Source organism: Caenorhabditis briggsae (assembly GCF_000004555.2).
Source record: "Caenorhabditis briggsae complete genome, chrX, whole genome shotgun sequence".
Lineage (NCBI taxonomy): Eukaryota > Metazoa > Nematoda > Chromadorea > Rhabditida > Rhabditidae > Caenorhabditis > Caenorhabditis briggsae.
Genome location: NC_013491.2, coordinates 563105 through 581676, shown reverse-complemented (window position 1 = coordinate 581676; position 18572 = coordinate 563105). Strand labels below are relative to the sequence as shown.

At 38.6% G+C, this 18572-nt stretch overlaps 5 protein-coding genes and 1 non-coding gene across 6 annotated transcripts; 3 read left to right on the top strand and 3 right to left on the bottom strand.

Moving 5' to 3' along the window:
• Nucleotides 1–226: 226 nt before the first annotated feature.
• Nucleotides 227–502, top strand: CBG08170 (the record flags this gene model as incomplete). The annotated part of the gene is made up of 2 exons (XM_002643248.2): nucleotides 227–247; nucleotides 296–502. The coding sequence occupies 2 exons, from the start codon at nucleotides 227–229 to the stop codon at nucleotides 500–502; spliced, it is 228 nt and encodes a 75-aa protein (XP_002643294.2).
• A 780-nt stretch (nucleotides 503–1282) lies between these two features.
• Nucleotides 1283–2813, bottom strand: CBG08169 (the record flags this gene model as incomplete). The annotated part of the gene is made up of 3 exons (XM_002643247.2): nucleotides 1283–1944; nucleotides 1988–2224; nucleotides 2801–2813. 3 exons carry the CDS (start codon nucleotides 2811–2813, stop codon nucleotides 1283–1285), a joined length of 912 nt encoding a protein of 303 aa, XP_002643293.2.
• A 1359-nt stretch (nucleotides 2814–4172) lies between these two features.
• On the bottom strand, nucleotides 4173–11063 carry CBG08168 (the record flags this gene model as incomplete). Its single annotated transcript, XM_002643246.1, is given in 19 exon segments — nucleotides 4173–4334; nucleotides 4378–4546; nucleotides 4599–4798; nucleotides 4846–4991; nucleotides 5033–5405; nucleotides 6669–6802; nucleotides 6850–6959; nucleotides 8033–8568; nucleotides 8613–8764; nucleotides 8814–9015; nucleotides 9018–9049; nucleotides 9094–9282; nucleotides 9327–9479; nucleotides 9526–9561; nucleotides 9609–9706; nucleotides 9829–9988; nucleotides 10070–10291; nucleotides 10339–10736; nucleotides 10780–11063. Coding segments are annotated over 19 exon segments (3756 nt in total).
• CBG28745 lies at nucleotides 7769–7840 on the top strand. The gene has a single exon. It is a non-coding gene (tRNA).
• Nucleotides 11064–11677: 614 nt separating the features above from the next.
• Nucleotides 11678–15515, bottom strand: CBG08167 (the record flags this gene model as incomplete). The annotated part of the gene is given in 6 exon segments (XM_002643245.1): nucleotides 11678–11769; nucleotides 14151–14283; nucleotides 14330–14455; nucleotides 14461–14868; nucleotides 14962–15113; nucleotides 15158–15515. Coding segments are annotated over 6 exon segments (1269 nt in total), but the record flags the coding sequence as incomplete, so codon positions are not given.
• Nucleotides 15516–16003: 488 nt separating this feature from the next.
• Cbr-col-19 lies at nucleotides 16004–16919 on the top strand (the record flags this gene model as incomplete). Its single annotated transcript, XM_002643244.1, has 2 exons — nucleotides 16004–16138; nucleotides 16185–16919. The coding sequence occupies 2 exons, from the start codon at nucleotides 16004–16006 to the stop codon at nucleotides 16917–16919; spliced, it is 870 nt and encodes a 289-aa protein (XP_002643290.1).
• Nucleotides 16920–18572: the final 1653 nt, after the last annotated feature.

Genomic DNA, 18572 nt, shown 5'->3' with positions numbered 1-18572 from the left:
TTCATCTTGGTCCTAATTTTTTGTTGTTGAATTCCCTCACTCTCGTCCATACTCTCTCATAACATTTCCCACAACCTCTTTCGTCAAAAGTTGGAAAAAATTCTGAATCTGTCACGCCTCGACTGCCAATTCCTTATTTCCATTTTATTCTTTCACTCCTGCCCCCCCCCCTTTCAAGGACTCACTCAGATTTTTGATTTCCTCGACTTCTTCTACTTTTGACAGAATGTTTGTCAAACTTTTATTGGTAAGTCATAACATGTCTTTCGACTGTGTCATTGAAGTTAAATTTCAGATTGCTGCCTTTTTTTCGAACATCTCCCAAGCAATGATCGCTCTACCATCCGAGTCAAAAGTCTCCATTTACGACTTCTGCGGACCAAAAGTTCCGTGTGCTCCAGGACACCTCTGCCACGAAGGGTTTTGCATCCAACAACAATCATACGGCAGTTTCCCTTCTTTCCCAAGATCACTGTTCTATCGTTCTTTGTATCGCCGTTAAAACTTTTTTTCAAGTTGTCTACTGAACATTTCTGAGTAAACAAATGTGTGAAGTTGTTCTGAAAAATGAAGAAACAAAATATTGAATTCTACAGCTTTGTTTTCAATTAGAAAAATCTAATTACTTTCACAGCAGAGTTTAAACTGCAAACATTGATTTAATTGAAAAATATCACAGAGCTGTGAATGTTTTCGCTATGAAGTGGAAAAGTGCGATGAGAGACTAAGAAGGGCTCTATCTGAATTTAGTGGTCCCATGGGGTAGTAGTGGTCCCATAAGATTTTAGTGGTCCTATAGGACTTTAGTGGTCCCATAGGATTTTAGTGGGCCTATGGGATTTTAGTGGTCCCATGGGATTTTAATGGTCACATAGGAGTTTAGTGGTCCCATGGCATTTTTTGCTGTCGTCGCTGCAAATGAAGTTTTGTCTTGTAAATTTTGTCAGCGCGAGTGTGATTCTTGAGTTTTTTGATAAAATTATTGGCTCTATTCTAGTTTAGAGGTCCCAAAAAAAATTAGAGGTCCCAAAAAAAATTAGAGGTCCCAAAAAAAATAGAGCTCCCAAAAAAAATAGAGGTCCCAAAAAAAAATAGAGGTCCCAAAAAAAAAGGGGTCCCAAAAAATTAGAGGTACCAAAAAATTAGAGCTCCGAAAGCAAAGTGCGGTATTCTCAAATCAAAGTTTGGGTGAACAAAATTTTTGGCTGAACAGAGATTCAAGTTTTTTTTTCAATTCAAATTTTGTTAAGAACATTTTGTTTAACGTTTTATTAATCTTTCTTCATTCGCTGACCACGAATTGGTACACTTCCGCGAGCTCTTCCACGAGGTCTCCCTCTTCCCGGAACTGATCGTCCAGCGGCTCCGGTATTTTGTGTCGAACCACGCCGGTTGTTATTTTCTGCAGTATTTTTTCCAAGAGTGGTAGAAGAAACTTTTCCACAAGCCGATCCACGAAGTCCCAAACGAGGGCCCCTACTTCCACGAGATTTCCCACAAGTTGACTTCGTTGATTTGTGCCAACATCTGCTCCATTATTTATACGGCGACTAGTTTTACGAGATGTCCCAGTAGATGATGCAGAAGATGTGCGTCCTGAAACTGGATAAGGAGGCGAATCACTTTCTGTCGCAGAAACTGCAATAGTGCGGTTTAGGGAATTCTGAGAAAGCGATGACGGTGTTGATTGATGGAGTCTTCCACCACGACTTCTGGATCTGCCGCGAGATGTTCCACGAACACTAGTACTCACAGGAGAGTTTTCAGGACTTTTTCGTCTTCGTTGGATAGAGCCTGCATTGTTTCTTCCTCTCAAATGTCCAGAGCGGTTTCGGTTAGTTGTCCGGCTTGGTGTAGATATTGGGTGCCTTCTTGAAGCAGGTGGTTGAGCATTCAACAGGAGACCGTTAGTAGGTTGATGTGCGCTGTGCTCAAGTTCATCGTCTGATATGAAAAATTAGGGTTAATTGATGTATTTAACAAGTACCCGAGCTTGACGTTTGTTCAGAGCCTGACGAAGTATCAGATGAAGAATGGGATCGGTTTTCTATTTCGTCTTCATCCTTGTTTCTTCCTCTCAAATGTCCAGAGCGGTTTCGGTTAGTTGTCCGGCTTGGTGTAGATATCGGGTGCCTTCTTGAAGCAGGTGGTTGAGCATTCCACAAGAGACTCGTTTTCAGATGATTGTATATAATACCTTCATATCCAATGAGGACCAAGGATTCTGGGACACCCAAGATATCCGTTTCGTACCATTAAAAGAAGCCAGTAAGATTGAAATGGAAATAAAAGTCGATGAATCAGCATTTGAAGTAAGTTAAAAATCAAACTCTCTTCTCGAGAATAATTTTCCAGATACCGTAAAACCTCTAATAGAACGACACCCGGATCGTCCACTTTGAGCCTATATATCTCATTTTCTGTGAAAGATATCAAAAAGTGGCTAACTAGTAAAATGTTGCTGATATCCTGATAAACATTTTACTAGTTAACATAAACATTTTACTAGTTAACAAAATTTGAGAATACCACACTTTGCTTTGGGACCTCTAATTCTTTGGAACCTCTAATTTTTTTTGGGACCTCTAATTTTTTGGGACCTCTAATTTTTTTTTGGGACCTCTATTTTTTTTTGGGACCTCTATTTTTTTTTGGGACCTCTAATTTTTTTTGGGACCTCTATTTTTTGGGACCTCTAATTTTTTTTGGGACCTCTAAACTAGAATAGAGCCAAATTATTATTCATCATGTGTTTTCTGAACTTTTTTCATTGATCTTGAAGGGCATGTATCACTAACACTATGCAGAAACATCAGAAAAGAAATACAGTGCTCAACAAAAATATATTTCGACTCTGAAAAATGAAATTTTGGAGATTTTGGAGCTGTAATGAATTTGTTTGAAGCGGATAGTTTTTAAGATTCCGACCCCTATATACAGAGACTCTCATACATGATACTGAATTCCAGATTGAATAATCTCTCTGATTGAATTCAAATGTACCGATTTCAAAACATGAAATTCCAGTTATCTAGACCATTAAAAACACGTAAAGCAGAATCCGGACATTAATAAGTATATTTATTGGAACTTGAGAAATAAGTGTAAGGCTCAGAAAAAATTGTTTTTACAGAATCTGGAGTGAATCATCTGATATGTATTAAGTTTACATAAATCAGTACACATGATCCAAAATTGTGAATCCGAAATCCTGAACTCTGAATCCAGAAATTCGGATACCGTACTCCGGAAATGCGGAATCTGGAATTCAGTATCATGTATCAGGGTCTCTGTGTATAGGGATCGGAATCTTTAAAACTATCCAAGTTCAGAGCTTCAAACAAATTCATTACAGCTCCAAAATCTCCAAAATTTCATTTTTCCGAGTCATATATATTTTTTTATGTAGCACTGTGTTTCTATTCTGATTTTTGCGTATAGTGTTAGTGGTATATGCCCTTCGAACAGATCAATGAAAAAAGTTCAGAAAACACGTGATGAATAATAATTTTATCAAAAAACTCAAGAATCACACTCGCGCTGACAAAATTTACAAGAAAAAACTTCAATTGCAGCAAGGACAGCAAAAAATTCCATGTGATTACTAAACTCCTATGGGACCATTAAAATCCCATAGGACCACTAAAATCCCATGGGACAATTAAAATCCTATGGGACCACTAAATCCTATGGGACCACTAAAATGGCATGGTGCCACTAAATTCAGATAGAGCTTTAAGAAGCTTTTCACGGCGTTTTTTAGACGCATGCGTTCCACACAAGAAACATGTTTTTTTACAGGTCAGCATTATCTATCACATAATTTTTGGCGGAGATTTAATTGAAAGCATATAAAATGTTTTCCGTGTGAGGGATTTGTCTCCTCATGAAATCCTTTTTCGGCTTTAGTAGGTTTAGCAAAAACAAATACTTTTTTTTATTTTCCGTCGCTGGTTTTCTCAAAAAAGTAAGTGGTTTGTAGTCGAATTTGCATAGCTAATGCGTTTGAACCACCATTCCTTTGCATTTTTCCTTGAAATTATTCTACAAAAAAAAGTTTATGTTAATCGACAAGTGCCAGAATATTTGATCAAAGAGGATTGCAGGAAAAATTACACAAAAAAGTTTCGTGTATTTGAAATAAACACAACATTTATTATCGATTGATAAAATCAGCAGACTGGATTGGTTCCACATATATTTGAAATTATTTGAAAAACTACGTTATAGAGAGCACTCTCACTCATAACTTTTGTAGAGCATTTCGCTATGGCAGATAATTGAGACATGTTTGCAGTATTTCCAAGGCCAATCGCAAACGTTTCAAGACCAATCTATAAAATAGGGAAATTGAAGAGCGAAAAACTGATAAATTACCTTCTGAAGAGACTGAGCAGAATTTGTAGGATCCTGGAACCCTTGCTCTTTTCCCTCCACAAAGTTTCCTTGATCCCATCCTTGTGAACTCAAAAGGATAAGCAATTTTCTAACCGGAGCTTGGCGTAATGGGGCGGTGCTATTTTCAACAATAATGAAGTCAAGAACGCTAAACAAGCACAGTTTAAAAATAATTTTAAAAAACAATTTTTAGATCTCACGATTGAACATTGTTTCCGTTGATTCCAGTGTATCCCAAACTGAAAAGGTCAGCTATTTTTTCTTGATATCTATCGAAGCTATCGATGGTATTCAGGTTCCCATTGAAATGTGATGTAGCGTCGTATGTTCCAACAATTATCCGGGATTTGTCTTGTCCGATGGTTATTGAATTACCAATTTTTTTGACAGCTCCGATTGTCTACATATCATCAATTTGTTTGGAGAAAGATTTTTAAATCAACTCACAGAATAGTACATTTCTTGTGAAATGGTATCAGAAGAGTCGAACGCTATGATGATGTCCATTTTGGCAGTGGATGCATCACACGGTTTTGGAGTTGTCCATGAAGCAGTTGTGATTATTTGAGTGGATGGGGCTGGTGGTGCGGTCACTGAAATCGTCGTTTTCGCATATTAAATAATTCAAGCTTACCAGGTGGTCTAATTTCACCATCACAATGTATCGTAAACGTTCTTCTGAATGGATGTCCTTCAAAATCGATTCCATCCAGATCAACAACAAATTGATTTTTATAGCATTGGAAGGTATTCGCCGACACATATGGATAGGCACATCCATCTCTCTTTATCAATGGACTAGCCCACGCTATCCGAGTTTCTGCCAAATCATAAATTTGAGCGTAACTCAAAATGGCTCCAGATGAAATGTCAGCAACAATTGCGTTTTTGAAGTCCCCTCCTCTGGGATACAAAACAGCTCCTCCGTCATGGTACCCACCGTCTGTTCCGACGTCTTGTGTGAAGCCAAGGTCGACTTCAAGCTTTGATTGGGACCGTAAATTGAGCTGAGACAATTGGTATTGATGTTTTTCGCCGTTTAAAGGGGGACTCCGACCAAAAATTTTTATTGCATTAAAATGTCTCTGATGATATGTATTTTCCAAATATTATATCGAAAAAAATCAAAAAAAATTGTTCTCCACGAAAAACGCCGTTAAAAACATAAAATTCGCAAAAAAAAGATGCCGCCGAGGGAGGAGGATTTGAATTGCCGCGCGATGAAAAAAACTAGTTCACGGCCATGGAAAACTCTTCGAAAAACAACGTTATAGAGAGCACAAAATTTGATTAATGTATATGCGAAATACACAAAAAAGCAATAATTTCCTCATGAAAATTGCCGTTGTCCGGCTGAAATTTTTTTTTAGAATCGGAAACGATAAGGAACAAAGATGCATTCTTACACATGCATTTCGAAAAAAAAATAGTGTTGCGGACAAGAGGTCACTCCGAGACTTCTGATGACAGAATGTGCTATATATTTGAAAAATTTCAGAGATTTTGGCTGTTATCCGGGTTTTTTTCGATGGTCGGAATGTAATGGAAATGCAAAAAAATTTTTTTAAAGTCAATTTTAGGCCGAGATCATTGATTTTTTGTGTATTTCGCATATACATTAATCAAGTTTTGTGCGAAATTCTAAGTTTTCGAAAGAAAAAACAGAAAGAAAAAAGATGAAAGCTAAAAAATCTGAAATTGCAAAAATCAATAATGCGTGGAAAAGTTTTCCATGGCCGTAAACTAGTTTTCTCATCGCGCGGCAATTCAAATCCTCGTCCCTCGGCGGCATCTTTTTTTTTCTTTAATTTTATGTTTTTAACGGCGTCTTTCGGGGAGAACGAATTTTTTTTGAATGTTTTCGATATAATATTCGGAAAATACATATCATCAGAGATATTTTAAAGGTGGGGGGACAGGAGATTTTTCGTAGGATTTTTGTAGCTAGGGTATGCATTCTACCGTGACGGTGTACAACGCTTAATGTCACTCTGCGTACAGCTGTCGTCCTCGCCTTTATGTATGCAATCGGGCGGCCGCTTTCTCTTTACCCGCGTGGCTAAGTCGGTAGCGGCGCCGCACTCTCAATCTTCGCCCCTACAAGTTCAACTCCTCGAGGGGCATATTTAGACAGAATATCGAGAACATTGTTTTTTTCATGTTCCCCCACCTTTAATGCAATACAAATTTTTGGTCGGAGTCCCCCTTTAATAATTTTCATAGCGTTTTTCTATTATCCACTACTATTTTGGAAACAAACTAAAACATACTGTACATGGTCCACTATTGCTCATTCCATAATCTATATCAATTGTCCAGACTCCCGGTTGATCTCCAGGTTGCTTGAATGCTTTTACAGTATTCGTTTTTGAGTTGACAATCGAGAACGAATCTACTTGCTTATCTGAAATTCTCTGTCATGTTTTCCACATAAATTGCGAAAAATCGAACTATCTGTATCATAAACTGCAATTTCTGGAGCAGATTGAGCAAAGATGTCAATAATTATTTCGGTTCCATTGGCATCTAATTGAACAAAGTCTTGGTAGTTGGAACAATTGCTGAAAGTGTGTTGAATTTATTAATATTGCATTTTGGCTTCAAATCAAGGAATTCAGCCTAATTTTTTGTGAATGATTTTTTGAATTTTTGTTATCAATCCTTCATTCCTGTTCATTCAATTTTGCTTTCCCATTTTTTTTGCTCTTCTGGTTTTGTTCTAATAAAGTCATATTCTTTTCATCATGAGCCAAGGAGTGCTGAACTCTATATTTTTTTCTCACCAGCACTATATTTTTTCTCACCAGCGATCTCACCAGCACACACACACACACACACACACACACACACACACACACACACACACACACACACACACACTTGGTCTCTCTTTGTGGACAACATAGAAAATGTCATATCTCGCTCGTGAAGGCTGCCTGTGTGAGGCGCTTTCTGTGGGCGGATGTCTGCGCTTCTTGCATTTTCCTTCCAGGAAATATTTACCCTGCTTGCGTCGTCCGCTGCCGGCAAAAACGATTTGGGTCTGCGTCTCTCAACGCTATGAATGCTAAACGTTTCTGTTCCAAAGAGGCCTCGGGGCAGCGGTGGCGAGGCGACTGCGACTATTGCCGCTCATAAAAAAGATAGAAGTGAATGAGATGTTATCGGTTCCCGAGAAGTCAACGTTGAGAGACATATTGCTTCTGTGCTATTCATAACTAGACTTAGATTGCGAGATATCGCCCCAAAAATGCGATGCATTCTTCTCCTCTTCCAGACATCGCACACAGAAAAATTCACACTGGACAATTTTCTCTACCCCTCTCTTCCCGTCAGCATACAATCGGAAAACACACTGAAGGGAGTGTGCGGTTCCATGGTGTAGCGGTTAGCACTCAGGACTTTGAATCCTGCGACCCGAGTTCAAATCTCGGTGGAACCTACTGTTTTTGCTTTTTGATTAAATGAATGGTTTATAATTTAGAAGAAGAGAAAAGTAGTGGCAGAAACAAAAGTAACTAACTTTCCTTCTTTTTGTCAAAACTACTTTTGAATTCGAAACCCTTTTTCTGGAGGAACAAAGAATTTGAATCTACTATAGTGACATTGCGAAAAATTATTTAAACGAACTAACCTGAATTGATGAGTGACCACATAATATGACTGATGGAGACTAGCAAGGACTGAAAGCCAAGTGTTCTGAAGATCGTCAGGTGAAGAAAGCTGATATGAAGCGCCACCAGTGATATGAGCAGCTTCAAACATTGTGTAAACAGTGGGATCATCGTAGCTTACAGCGTCTCCTGGTGGCTTCGTATCTCCAATGAAAAGGAAGTGTAGTGAAGAGTGAGATAAAGCCAGAGCAGAAATAACTGTCTGACGATCAACCGTATCTTCAGCATTTCCAGCAGTGATGACAAATACTTTAGAGCCAGGAACAACGTTAGTGTTGATGATTGATCGAAGTATTCCGGTGAACAAGTCTCGTTTTTGTTGTTGGGCAGTGTACTGGTTGTTTTTGATTTCAATAGCTAGCATTGATGCGAACTCTGTGATGTTTGTGGAACTATAGACTTTAGAAGTTGAGGGAATAGGTGGAATTGCCTTCGTGGATTCGGCGTCTCGGAAAACAACTCCAACAAAAGTGGTAAACCAAGAAGGATCTTGTGCCTGAAAATAGTATTATATGACTTGGAAAAATAATTGAATCATACCAAAACTGAACTTAGAACGCCGTTCAGTGTCTTCTCAAAGTTATCATTAACTGACTTCATGTCGCCATTGTTCGAACCATCTAACACAACGACAAATGTGCGATGGACATCTCCAATAGCAGGGACGTCTAGTTGATTTCTGTCACAAATTGCTAAAATTGTTTTTTTTTCATATAGATTCTTTACTTTATTTAAACTTACGCATCTGACAGAAAGTGCCACCAAAATTGGCTGGACAAGTACATTCGTTCAGAGCTGCTGACAAATAACCTCCATTTTGACAGTAAGCGTATTCACAAGAATCTCCATAGAAGTTGGGTGTGCAGATACACTTTCCTTTATAGTAAACTCCTCCGTTGGTACAAGAATTCTCATTAACACCACCAACACATGCAGCAGGTGTTATCTTTGATAGAGGAATCCGGCGTCATCGATTCCTGAAAAACAGTATTTTTGTCTCATCTGAAAACTATTTTTCCACCTGTGATCAACATCTGAAAGTAGAAATTGGGACATGAGAATGGCGTAGAAATGAAATTGTACATGCAATTATCTCGTTGGTTTAATGTTTGGGCCTCTAGCATTGTAAAATTGTCATAGTAGAAATGAGCATATTCTGCACCGGATGGATTGTTGACTCCATAGGTGTAGACCATCAGACGATTAGTATCTAAAAAATCTTAACTGAAATTGTTACAATTTTGCAAGAATAACCAGCGAATCTATTCGGTTCCTCTTTCCCAACATCGTCGTGAATGTTAGTTGTGAATCTGGTAGATACTTGAACTGTTGACTGGGACCTCACAGAAATGCTGCACGATCCTTTGGCCTGAACACGAATTTTCCAGATTCCACGTGCGAGGTGATCTGTACAAAACGGTTGATAGACACTGATGGCATGTTAGAAACTCACTGATTTCCGGATCGGAAGCAGTGTAATCCGCGCTGTCTGAAATTCAAAATTTTAGTGAGGAAATGGGACTGAAAAAAACTTACATGCGTGTTTCTGACAGACATAGTAGTGGCTCTTCGTACAGTCTTCTGCCATCCATCCTCTACTTGACGCCAGCCCTTTGTTGGAATCCAAAACACAACTGAAGCTAATAAGTTCTGTTATATTATTTCGACACCCAGCTCAAACTTCTCATTTACTTTGAAATTATTGAGTCAGATATTCTATGCTAAAAACAAGTCTCTAATTCCACACAATTCTTACTTTTTCTTGGCGTCTCCCGAAGGTTGTCCGGCCATCCAATTAGTGTACTGTGTATCCTGAAGGGTCAAATTGAGATTGGCATCCAAAGTGTCCCACTCCCACTGTCCTGGCGTCAAGAAATCACTAAGACCAATCCAAAATTGTGCCTCGTCGGTTTTATCTAAAAGGGATATTTTCAATTTTTTCAACTAAATAACAAAGTGTCATAAAAGATACATTTCTAATTTGGAAGAAACCATACCATTCAATCCATCTTGCTCTTCTTTGTTGAATATTCCCGTTAGCACTGCCTGTTCATCATGACAATCCGCGAGGGCGGCATACCAAGATTTTTCCTCGAATGAAAATTTGAAACAATGACTACCATCGACTGTCCAACCATCATCACAAACTCTTACAATATGATCAATTCTAGCGTTGGTTCCGAGATCGTTGAACACATTAGTAACTGTGGAAAGAGAGTCTGTAAATATTTTTTACGGTGAATTCGTTCATTAAAAAAAGTTCTACCCGTTGGTGGGATGTATTGTGGATCTGCTGTCATCAAACCTTGTGTTAAAGCTGTGAATGACTGTGTCCCTACATCAATAGGCACATAGAAAGTGGTGTCATTGCAGTCTTCCGCCATATTTTCATACACCAAATTTGACATGTAATGAGTGGGAATTTGGCTGAACACGTTTCCAGCTTTCGGAGTTGTAGCTGTGATAAAAGACCCTCCAGAAAACTGAGTCAACGACAAAAGTCCATCAATTGCTATATCTTGTCCGCATGGATTCAAACTTGACTGAACAATGTTGATCTGGATTTTGTTGATTTCTATTCTTTGTAGAATTTTTTCATAAGAATCTAAATCTTGTGCAGGTTGACCGTAAAGGAATACGTAGATTATGCCACCCCATTGGATGCTGAAATTTAATTTTCTAAAAAATACCTTAGCGTCCATCTTACTTGTCATGAGAAATGGTATCGAGAAGCGTTGAATAAAAATTGAGACCCAGACAAGAATATCCAGTGTGATTACGGTTTTGATTATAAAACGTCGAAATCCCAGTCACCAAATCCTGGCCGCTGGGACTATCAACTAGAAGCATGTGATCAGTATTGTTGAATTCCACAAGTTGATAATTAGATATCCATTTCGGATGTTGGTAGAGAATATCGTTGATCACTCTTGGAGCAACATCATTCAAAGTTCGAAGCGTCGAGCGAGTTGTGAGAGAATCATGAATCATCACAGTCAGACTTCTATGATTGAATCCCCAGAAACCATATCCATTGTACTCGTAACATTTGGTAACTCCACAAAATTGCCCACTAAAACCGCTTGGACATTGACATGATCCAAATAGAGCGTTTCCACCATTTTCGCATACGATCTGAGATACAAACGTGAACTCACGTGTAAATAACAGCAATATAAAGTTACAGTAAATGACAAAAAATAGTCTAAATTGCGTCTAACCTGTTGGCACTTATCTCCTGTGAAATGTGTTGGACATTGGCACGTGTTGTTATAATAGACTCCACCGTTTAGGCAGGTGCTGTCCACCGGATTTAGAATAGTCGCTGAGCAATAAGAAGTGGCTGTTCTCAAAATGGTCTGATCGTATCCGTCACTTGTATAAATCTGAAAATTGTTAAATTGATAATTTTCAGACATTTTTGGATTTTTATATTACATTAATGTACAACGAAAGATACGGCTGAGGGCATGCATACATTCCAAAATACATTTCGTACAGGCACTGATCTCTCCAAATTCCCGAAGAAGCATATAAAAGTTGACGCTGGCTAGTTTGAGGATCTGTATAGCATTATTGATGTCTAGTTTTTCAAGTTTTTTATTACCATTATACCACACAACTGCTTCAAAAGTAGCGTCTAGCGGGTCATCCAGATATAGAGAATCCATTCTGGCTACTAAGTGAGACGTAGTTTCTGAAATTGCCCTTGAGTATTGTCGAATTAAAAAAGTGGGCCCTGAGAATTTGAAAGGCGTAGCGTTTTTTGAACTACGAAAAAGTGCGGAAAAAACGTAACATTTCAAATTTTCGCCTCGTTCGAGCTTCTTTCGCAATTAAGTTCGGTTTTCCAATGAAAAACAGATTCTAGAGATGTTAGCGATCATTTTCATAACAAGAAGTCTACATTTTGTTCAGAAAATCCTACTGAATTGATTTTGAGACAAGGTCTCGAAAATTGACCGGGAAGCCGCAAGCGAATTTTTATATCAATCGATCTAGAATTTTGGGCCGGGAAGAAAACTCTCTTGGAGGATAGACCGAAAATCACTCATTCTTAAAATATATGTCAAAAACAGGTGAAAAAAAGCAACGTGCAGAGTGCAGATTAGGGAGAATATTAGAAAAATGATTCACTTTTTTTTTCATTTCTTTGTGTGCACCCTCAAGGATTCTGCCTCTTGTCGAGCTCCCTAATCTGCACCTTCTACGAGCTCCCTAATCTGCACCTTCATGTAGACCATCGGTCGGCAGGCGCCTTCGCGCCCCCGTAGCTCAGGGGGGTAGCGGCGCTGTACCCCTGAGCTGCCTGTCATGAGTTCAACCCTTTTTGTTCAACAAATTTCAACAACTTTTTTTTTGATGTCTGGCCTCCTTTAAGACACATTCTCTGACAGAACGAAAAATAGTGCTGTACAGAAAAATTCAAACTTGTTTTTTCTTTCTGATTTTTCATAAATTGCATGTTTATGAACTTCTAAGGTATATAAAATATAGTTTGTCCCGACTTGTCCCACACCTGCAAAAATATGGTCGCGGGTTCTAAAAAAATTTTTTTTCAAAAGTGAAATAATAATAAGATTTTATTGTAGAACGTTTTTAAGCACTATTCTGAACATTTTTTGTACTGGCACTATGTTTATATTCTTCCCTCTTCCCTGGAAAAATTTCAATTTTTGCAAAAAAAGATTTTTTTGGACCAAAAAATGACCGTCCTGAAAAAATTATCATTATTTTATAAAATTAAACATGAAATTTAGATTCTACATCAAAAAAACACATTAAAACTGTTCTGAGATAAAAGATAAACCTGAGCCCCCTATGAGTTTCAGGCCAAAATGTGCCCAAAAATGAGGTTTCACCATGTGGGGGAGCGGCAACAAAAATTCGACCAAAATCGACCCTCTCCGATTTTGTTCAAATTTTCACCAGATGCATCTTGTTTTCAAGGTATAACCCGATTTAGGGTGCTAAGCTTATATTTATTTGGAATCTTCAACATTTCTACCCGTTTTTGCCTAAGCCTATTTTTTGTTGGGGACTGGCATTAAATAATTATTTCTTTTGTAAAATGACAAAAAATGTACGGTAATATAAACCAGAAATCAGGAAAAATTGAACAAAAAGTAGAAAAAACGCGGAAATCTAAAGAAAACTAACAAAAACCGGTGCAAAATCGATAAATAACAAATATTTTTCTATGGGTAATTTGGCTGCGTACGTTTGATCTTCAGGCAAAAAATCAGGAAAAACATTTTTTGAACCCCCCACCCACCTGATTAAAGATGGTGGGTGGGGGTGTATTCCAATATTTATGCCAGGGGTGTTATATTGGAATATTTCGGGGGGCTATACTGGAATACTGGAAACCTGGAATACTGGAAAAAAAGCTATACTGGAAACCCACAATTTTTGTCACTTTTTTGGTGCTTCTGAGAATGCACAAAGACGATGAGCACGAATTCTGAAACTTTTTCAGAATATTACCCATTGAAAATAATACATCTGGTGAAAATTTGGACAAAATTGGAGAGGGTCGATTTTGGTCGAATTTTTGTTGCCATGTACTCCCCCACATGGTGAAACCTCATTTTTGGACACATTTTGGCGTAAAACTCATAGGGGCTCAGGTTTATCTTTTATCTCAAAACAGTTTCTAATGTATTTTTAATGGAGAATCTAAATTTCATGTTTAATTTTATAAAAAAATGGAAATTTTTTTCAGGACGGTCATTTTTTGGTTAAAAAAATAGCTTTTTTGCAAAAATTGAAATTTTTCCAGAGAAGTTGGAAGAATATAAATATAGTGCCAGTGCAAAAATGTTCAAAATAGTGCTTAAAAACGTTCTACAATAAGACCTTATCATTATTTCACATTTGAAAAAAAATTTTTTTTAGACACCCCACGACCATATTTTTGCAGGTGTGGGATAAGTCGTGACAAACTATATCTCATGTATTTTAGAAATTTATTAACATGCAATATATGAAAAATCAGAAAAAAAGTTTCAATTTTTCTGTACAATGGATAATAGTCCTGAGTTCTACAGAGAACGTGTCTTAAAAACAAAACCTTACTGTAGACAGGTGCGTGGTATGTGTCATCGGTATAAATGTTGTCAGTGACTGAGGTGTACAATCTGTATGTAGATCTTCCCATGAGTCGGTATTGACAAATTGAGTTGTGAGTTGTGTTAGTGTTTATGTTCAACTTAATTTCAGAGATTATGATTATGTTGTTGGACCAAAAGACGTACGAAGTAAGCTCCAACAGGTGGTTTTTCAGTCCTCCAAACATAAAAATCTCCGTTTGAATAAAACAATTGGGGTGATAATTTAGTGTTGTTAGGAAGTGTCAAAATGGGAGAGAGATTTGCTGAAATTTAGGACTGAATAGGATGTTAGGAGTCTCACACTCACATCCTGTTGCTATAAGTGTCAGAAAATCTATCGACTGATCAACGAAAAATGGCTGGAAGACAGGAGCTTTGCGGCAGTCTTCCAAGTCATTGGTGAGAATGGTATCAAATTGCCACAGATCTTGAGCAACTGAAAAAGTGGCATCTGATAGTTGGAAAAGGGTTGTTTGAATGAGAAGCCCTTGGGACAGTTGTGAAATGGAACGAAGCTGATCGAATGTGTTTGTGCTGACATCCACGTTGCAATTTCCACTGGGCGAGTCAGTGATCATGAAGAAAATTTTGGGATGATTGTTCACGATCTGTTCCAGTAAATAGGCAGCTGCCGTGAAATCGTCGTTTGATGTTCCGTCGGAGAAAACAAATATGGGTGAGTTCTGAATAACATGCGTAAATTTGATAAAGAATCGCAACGTTCGGATGTAATCTCGCTGGTTTTAGATGTGGATTATTCCGGGAATAGGACTCACTGGATATTTCTTAAAAGCGTTGTTGTCTAAAGTTTTCGAAATTCCCGAAATCAAAGCATCATCACATTCTGTTTCAGTTGGAGGAGTTGCCAAACTTCGGATTGATGCGACAAAGTCCTCTCCAATATCATAGTCGTGAGAAAATGTAACACCTCAAAAGTAGCACTTATTGCCAGGTTTCCAGCATCAATATTACCATTGTTTGAAACCACAGTCAAAACAAATTTCTGGAAAAAAATTGGATAGTGTTGTTCATAGAAGTTGACAATTTTATCAGCAGTTGCAGAAATTTCATTCAACTGAGATTTCATGGAAGTTGATGCTCTTATCACAAAGCCAATGGCACTCTGCGCTTCTTCGAATTGGTCATCAGCGAGTTGAAGACACGAGATGTGCTGACAATGATCTCCACTGTATCCAATATCACAAATGCAACCTTCATTGTTTCCGGTTGTGGTTCCGCCATTCAAACATAACGGTATTTCGCAGTTGACTCCCGAAAAAAATTCTCCACAGTAGCATCCCTGTAAATAGTTTTCGAAACTTTTCTTATATCAATTATTGAAACAAAATATAAATCATTTACAAAACTTGTATCGGAATTCATCACCGTTTGATACACATAAAGCAAATTTTCTCTTAATTTTCATTCCTATTTCAAAATTTTTGTTTTTTGATTTCACGACGTCAAACATTTTGAAAGATGGGTTGAGAAGATATTACCTTTTATATAATTACAATTTCGATTTCTAACGGAGACGCGTATCTCTCGTTGTTATTTTCTTCAATTTTGGTAAGAAAACCGATATGAAAACTTAAGAGAGACATTTCCGCATTTCTCATTCTCTTCAAACTGTTTGCTGCCTCGCATATCCTTACCAGAAAAAAACCGAAGTGATGAAAGGAACAAACGCGCAAAAAGTGTCATTACAGTGTAACCATTTTTTTGGGTTCAGTAGGCGTAACTTTTTTCTTTCACTTTTCTCTTATTTTCCGCTATAAAAAGACAGCATGAAACTGAAGAAGACATCAGTTCATCAACATGGGCAAGCTCATCGTGGTAGGATCATGCGGCATTCTGGTGTGCGTTCTCGCCTCCCTCTACACCATCGGAAACCTTCTCAATGAGATCGAGGAGCTTCAAGTCGAGTTCCATGATGGCATGATTGAATTCAGAGTTAGTTCATTTTTCGAGAAGTTTTTCAATCATTCCGAATTTTCAGTCTATCACCCAAGACACCTGGGCCCGTATGCTTAGCAAGCATATCAACCCAACTGGACGCTCCGACTCTCCACCAACCTTCCAAACTCTATTCGGAGCTCGTAGCGCGCGTCAAGCTGGATTTGAGCAGTGTAACTGCGGACCCAAATCCCAGGGCTGCCCATCCGGACCACCAGGAGCACCAGGAGAGGCTGGACCAAAGGGAAACACCGGAAACGACGGAGACGATGGAAAGCCAGGAGCTCCAGGAGTCATTGTCGCCATCACCCACGACATTCCCGGAGGATGCATCAAGTGTCCACCAGGACGTCCAGGCCCAAAGGGGCCACCAGGAGGACCAGGATCTGCTGGACCAGCCGGAGGAAACGGAAGACGTGGATCACCAGGGCCAGTTGGAGGAGCCGGAGAACCAGGACCACAAGGAGACGCTGGAAGAGTTGGATCTGCTGGACGTCCAGGACCTCCAGGACCACGCGGCGAACCAGGAACCGAGTACAAACCAGGACAGCCAGGACGTCCAGGACCACCAGGACCACGTGGAGAGGCTGGATCAGCTGGAAACCCAGGAGTTCCAGGAAACGATGGAGAGGCTGGAAAGAACGGAAACGCTGGACGACCAGGACCACCAGGACACCCAGGAAAAAACGGAGTTCCAGGAGAGCGTGGTGCCGATGCCGCCCCAGGGCCAGATGCTGGATATTGTCCATGCCCATCTCGCGCCTCTTACAAGGCTTGAGCTATTCCTTCTGTCTTTCAATAAACATTTTAGCATTCCAAGTTGTTAAACTTACAGTGTAATTGTAGAGTATTCCTCCGTTTTCACAAAACCTAGCAGGTGTTGTGGAGACGTCTCCTGAAGGCGTAGTAGACACAACGTCGCTCATATCACAATTAAAATCATAAATTCTCTGAAACCGGTTACCATCGCTATCGTAGCCTGCAAAATAGGAAAGATTACATCACTTTTCTTTCTATATATGGAATAAAAAAGCCAAACAAAAACTAAACCTCTGAACTTTGCATGATACAAGTTTTGAGACGTGCAGTTGTACGACTGTTGCGTTATATGAGGAGTGTTGCATCCGTATCTTTAAAACATTTTGGCTCTATCTGAGTTTAGTGGTCCCATGGGATTTTAGTGGTCCTATAGGATTTTGGTGGTCCCATAGGACTTCAGCGGTCCCCTAGGATTTTAGTGGTCCCATTGGATTTTAATGGTCCTATAGGAGTTTAGTGGTCCCATGGCCTTTTTGCTGTAGTTGCTGCAATTGAGGTTTTTTCTTTTGAGTTTTGTCAGCGCGAGTGTGATCCTTGAGTTTTTTGATAGGATTATTCATCATCGTGTATTTTTCGAAATTTTTTATTGATCTGATTGAAGGGCATATGCCACTAAGACTATACAGAAACATGAAGATAAAAATACAGTGTTCCACAAAAAATATGCTCTGAAAAAAAAATAATTTGGGGACTTTGGAGCTCTGATAAATCCGTTGAAGATCTGAGCTCAAAGAGTTCTCAAGATTCTGATCCTTAAACACAGAGGGTCTTAAACATGCATACTGAATTCCAAATATCCGGATTACGGATCTGAATTCCTGGATCCATAATTCCGGATTCCTGATTCTGGGTTTTGGACCATGTTCACTGATATATATATATAAACTAAACATTAAGACACATTCTCTGACAGAACCAGAAATAGTGCTGTACAGAAAAATTCGAACTTGTTTTTCTGGCCGATTTTTCATATATTGCATGTTTATGGACTTTTAAGGTATATGAGATATAGTTTGTCCCGACTTGTCCCGACTGGTCCCACACCTGCAAAAATATGGTCGCTTTATTGCAAAAAATTGAAATTTTTCCAGGGAAGATGGAAAAATGAATGTAAATATAGTGCCAATACAAAAAATGTTCAAAATAGCGCCTAAAAACGTTCTACAATAAGACCTAATCATTATTTCACTTTTCAAAAAACATTTTTTTAGACACCCCACGACCATATTTTAGTCGAGACAAACTACAGTGCGCGTCATAATAATAGCACCACCCCATATTTTGAGGGTTTCAAAAAAACTGAAAATTCTGGAGAAAAACGGCTAATGCCATTCGATTCAGCATTCCAAAAACCTAAATGTCCTCTGAATCAAGTGTCAGTCAAGTGTTTTAGGACTACAGTAACCAAAAATCTCTCTGCACACCGCGTCATAATGATAGCCACCCTGGTGAACGGAACATCTCATGTTTATTTGAGAAATAAATTGAGAATGTTTTGTTGGAACTCGTTAAATAGTCTTAAAACAGTCTTTTCTGACAGTCTGCACAAAAATTGATATCTCTATTCAGGTTTTAGAAAAAATTATTTTCAGACATTTTCGTCAGTTGTTGA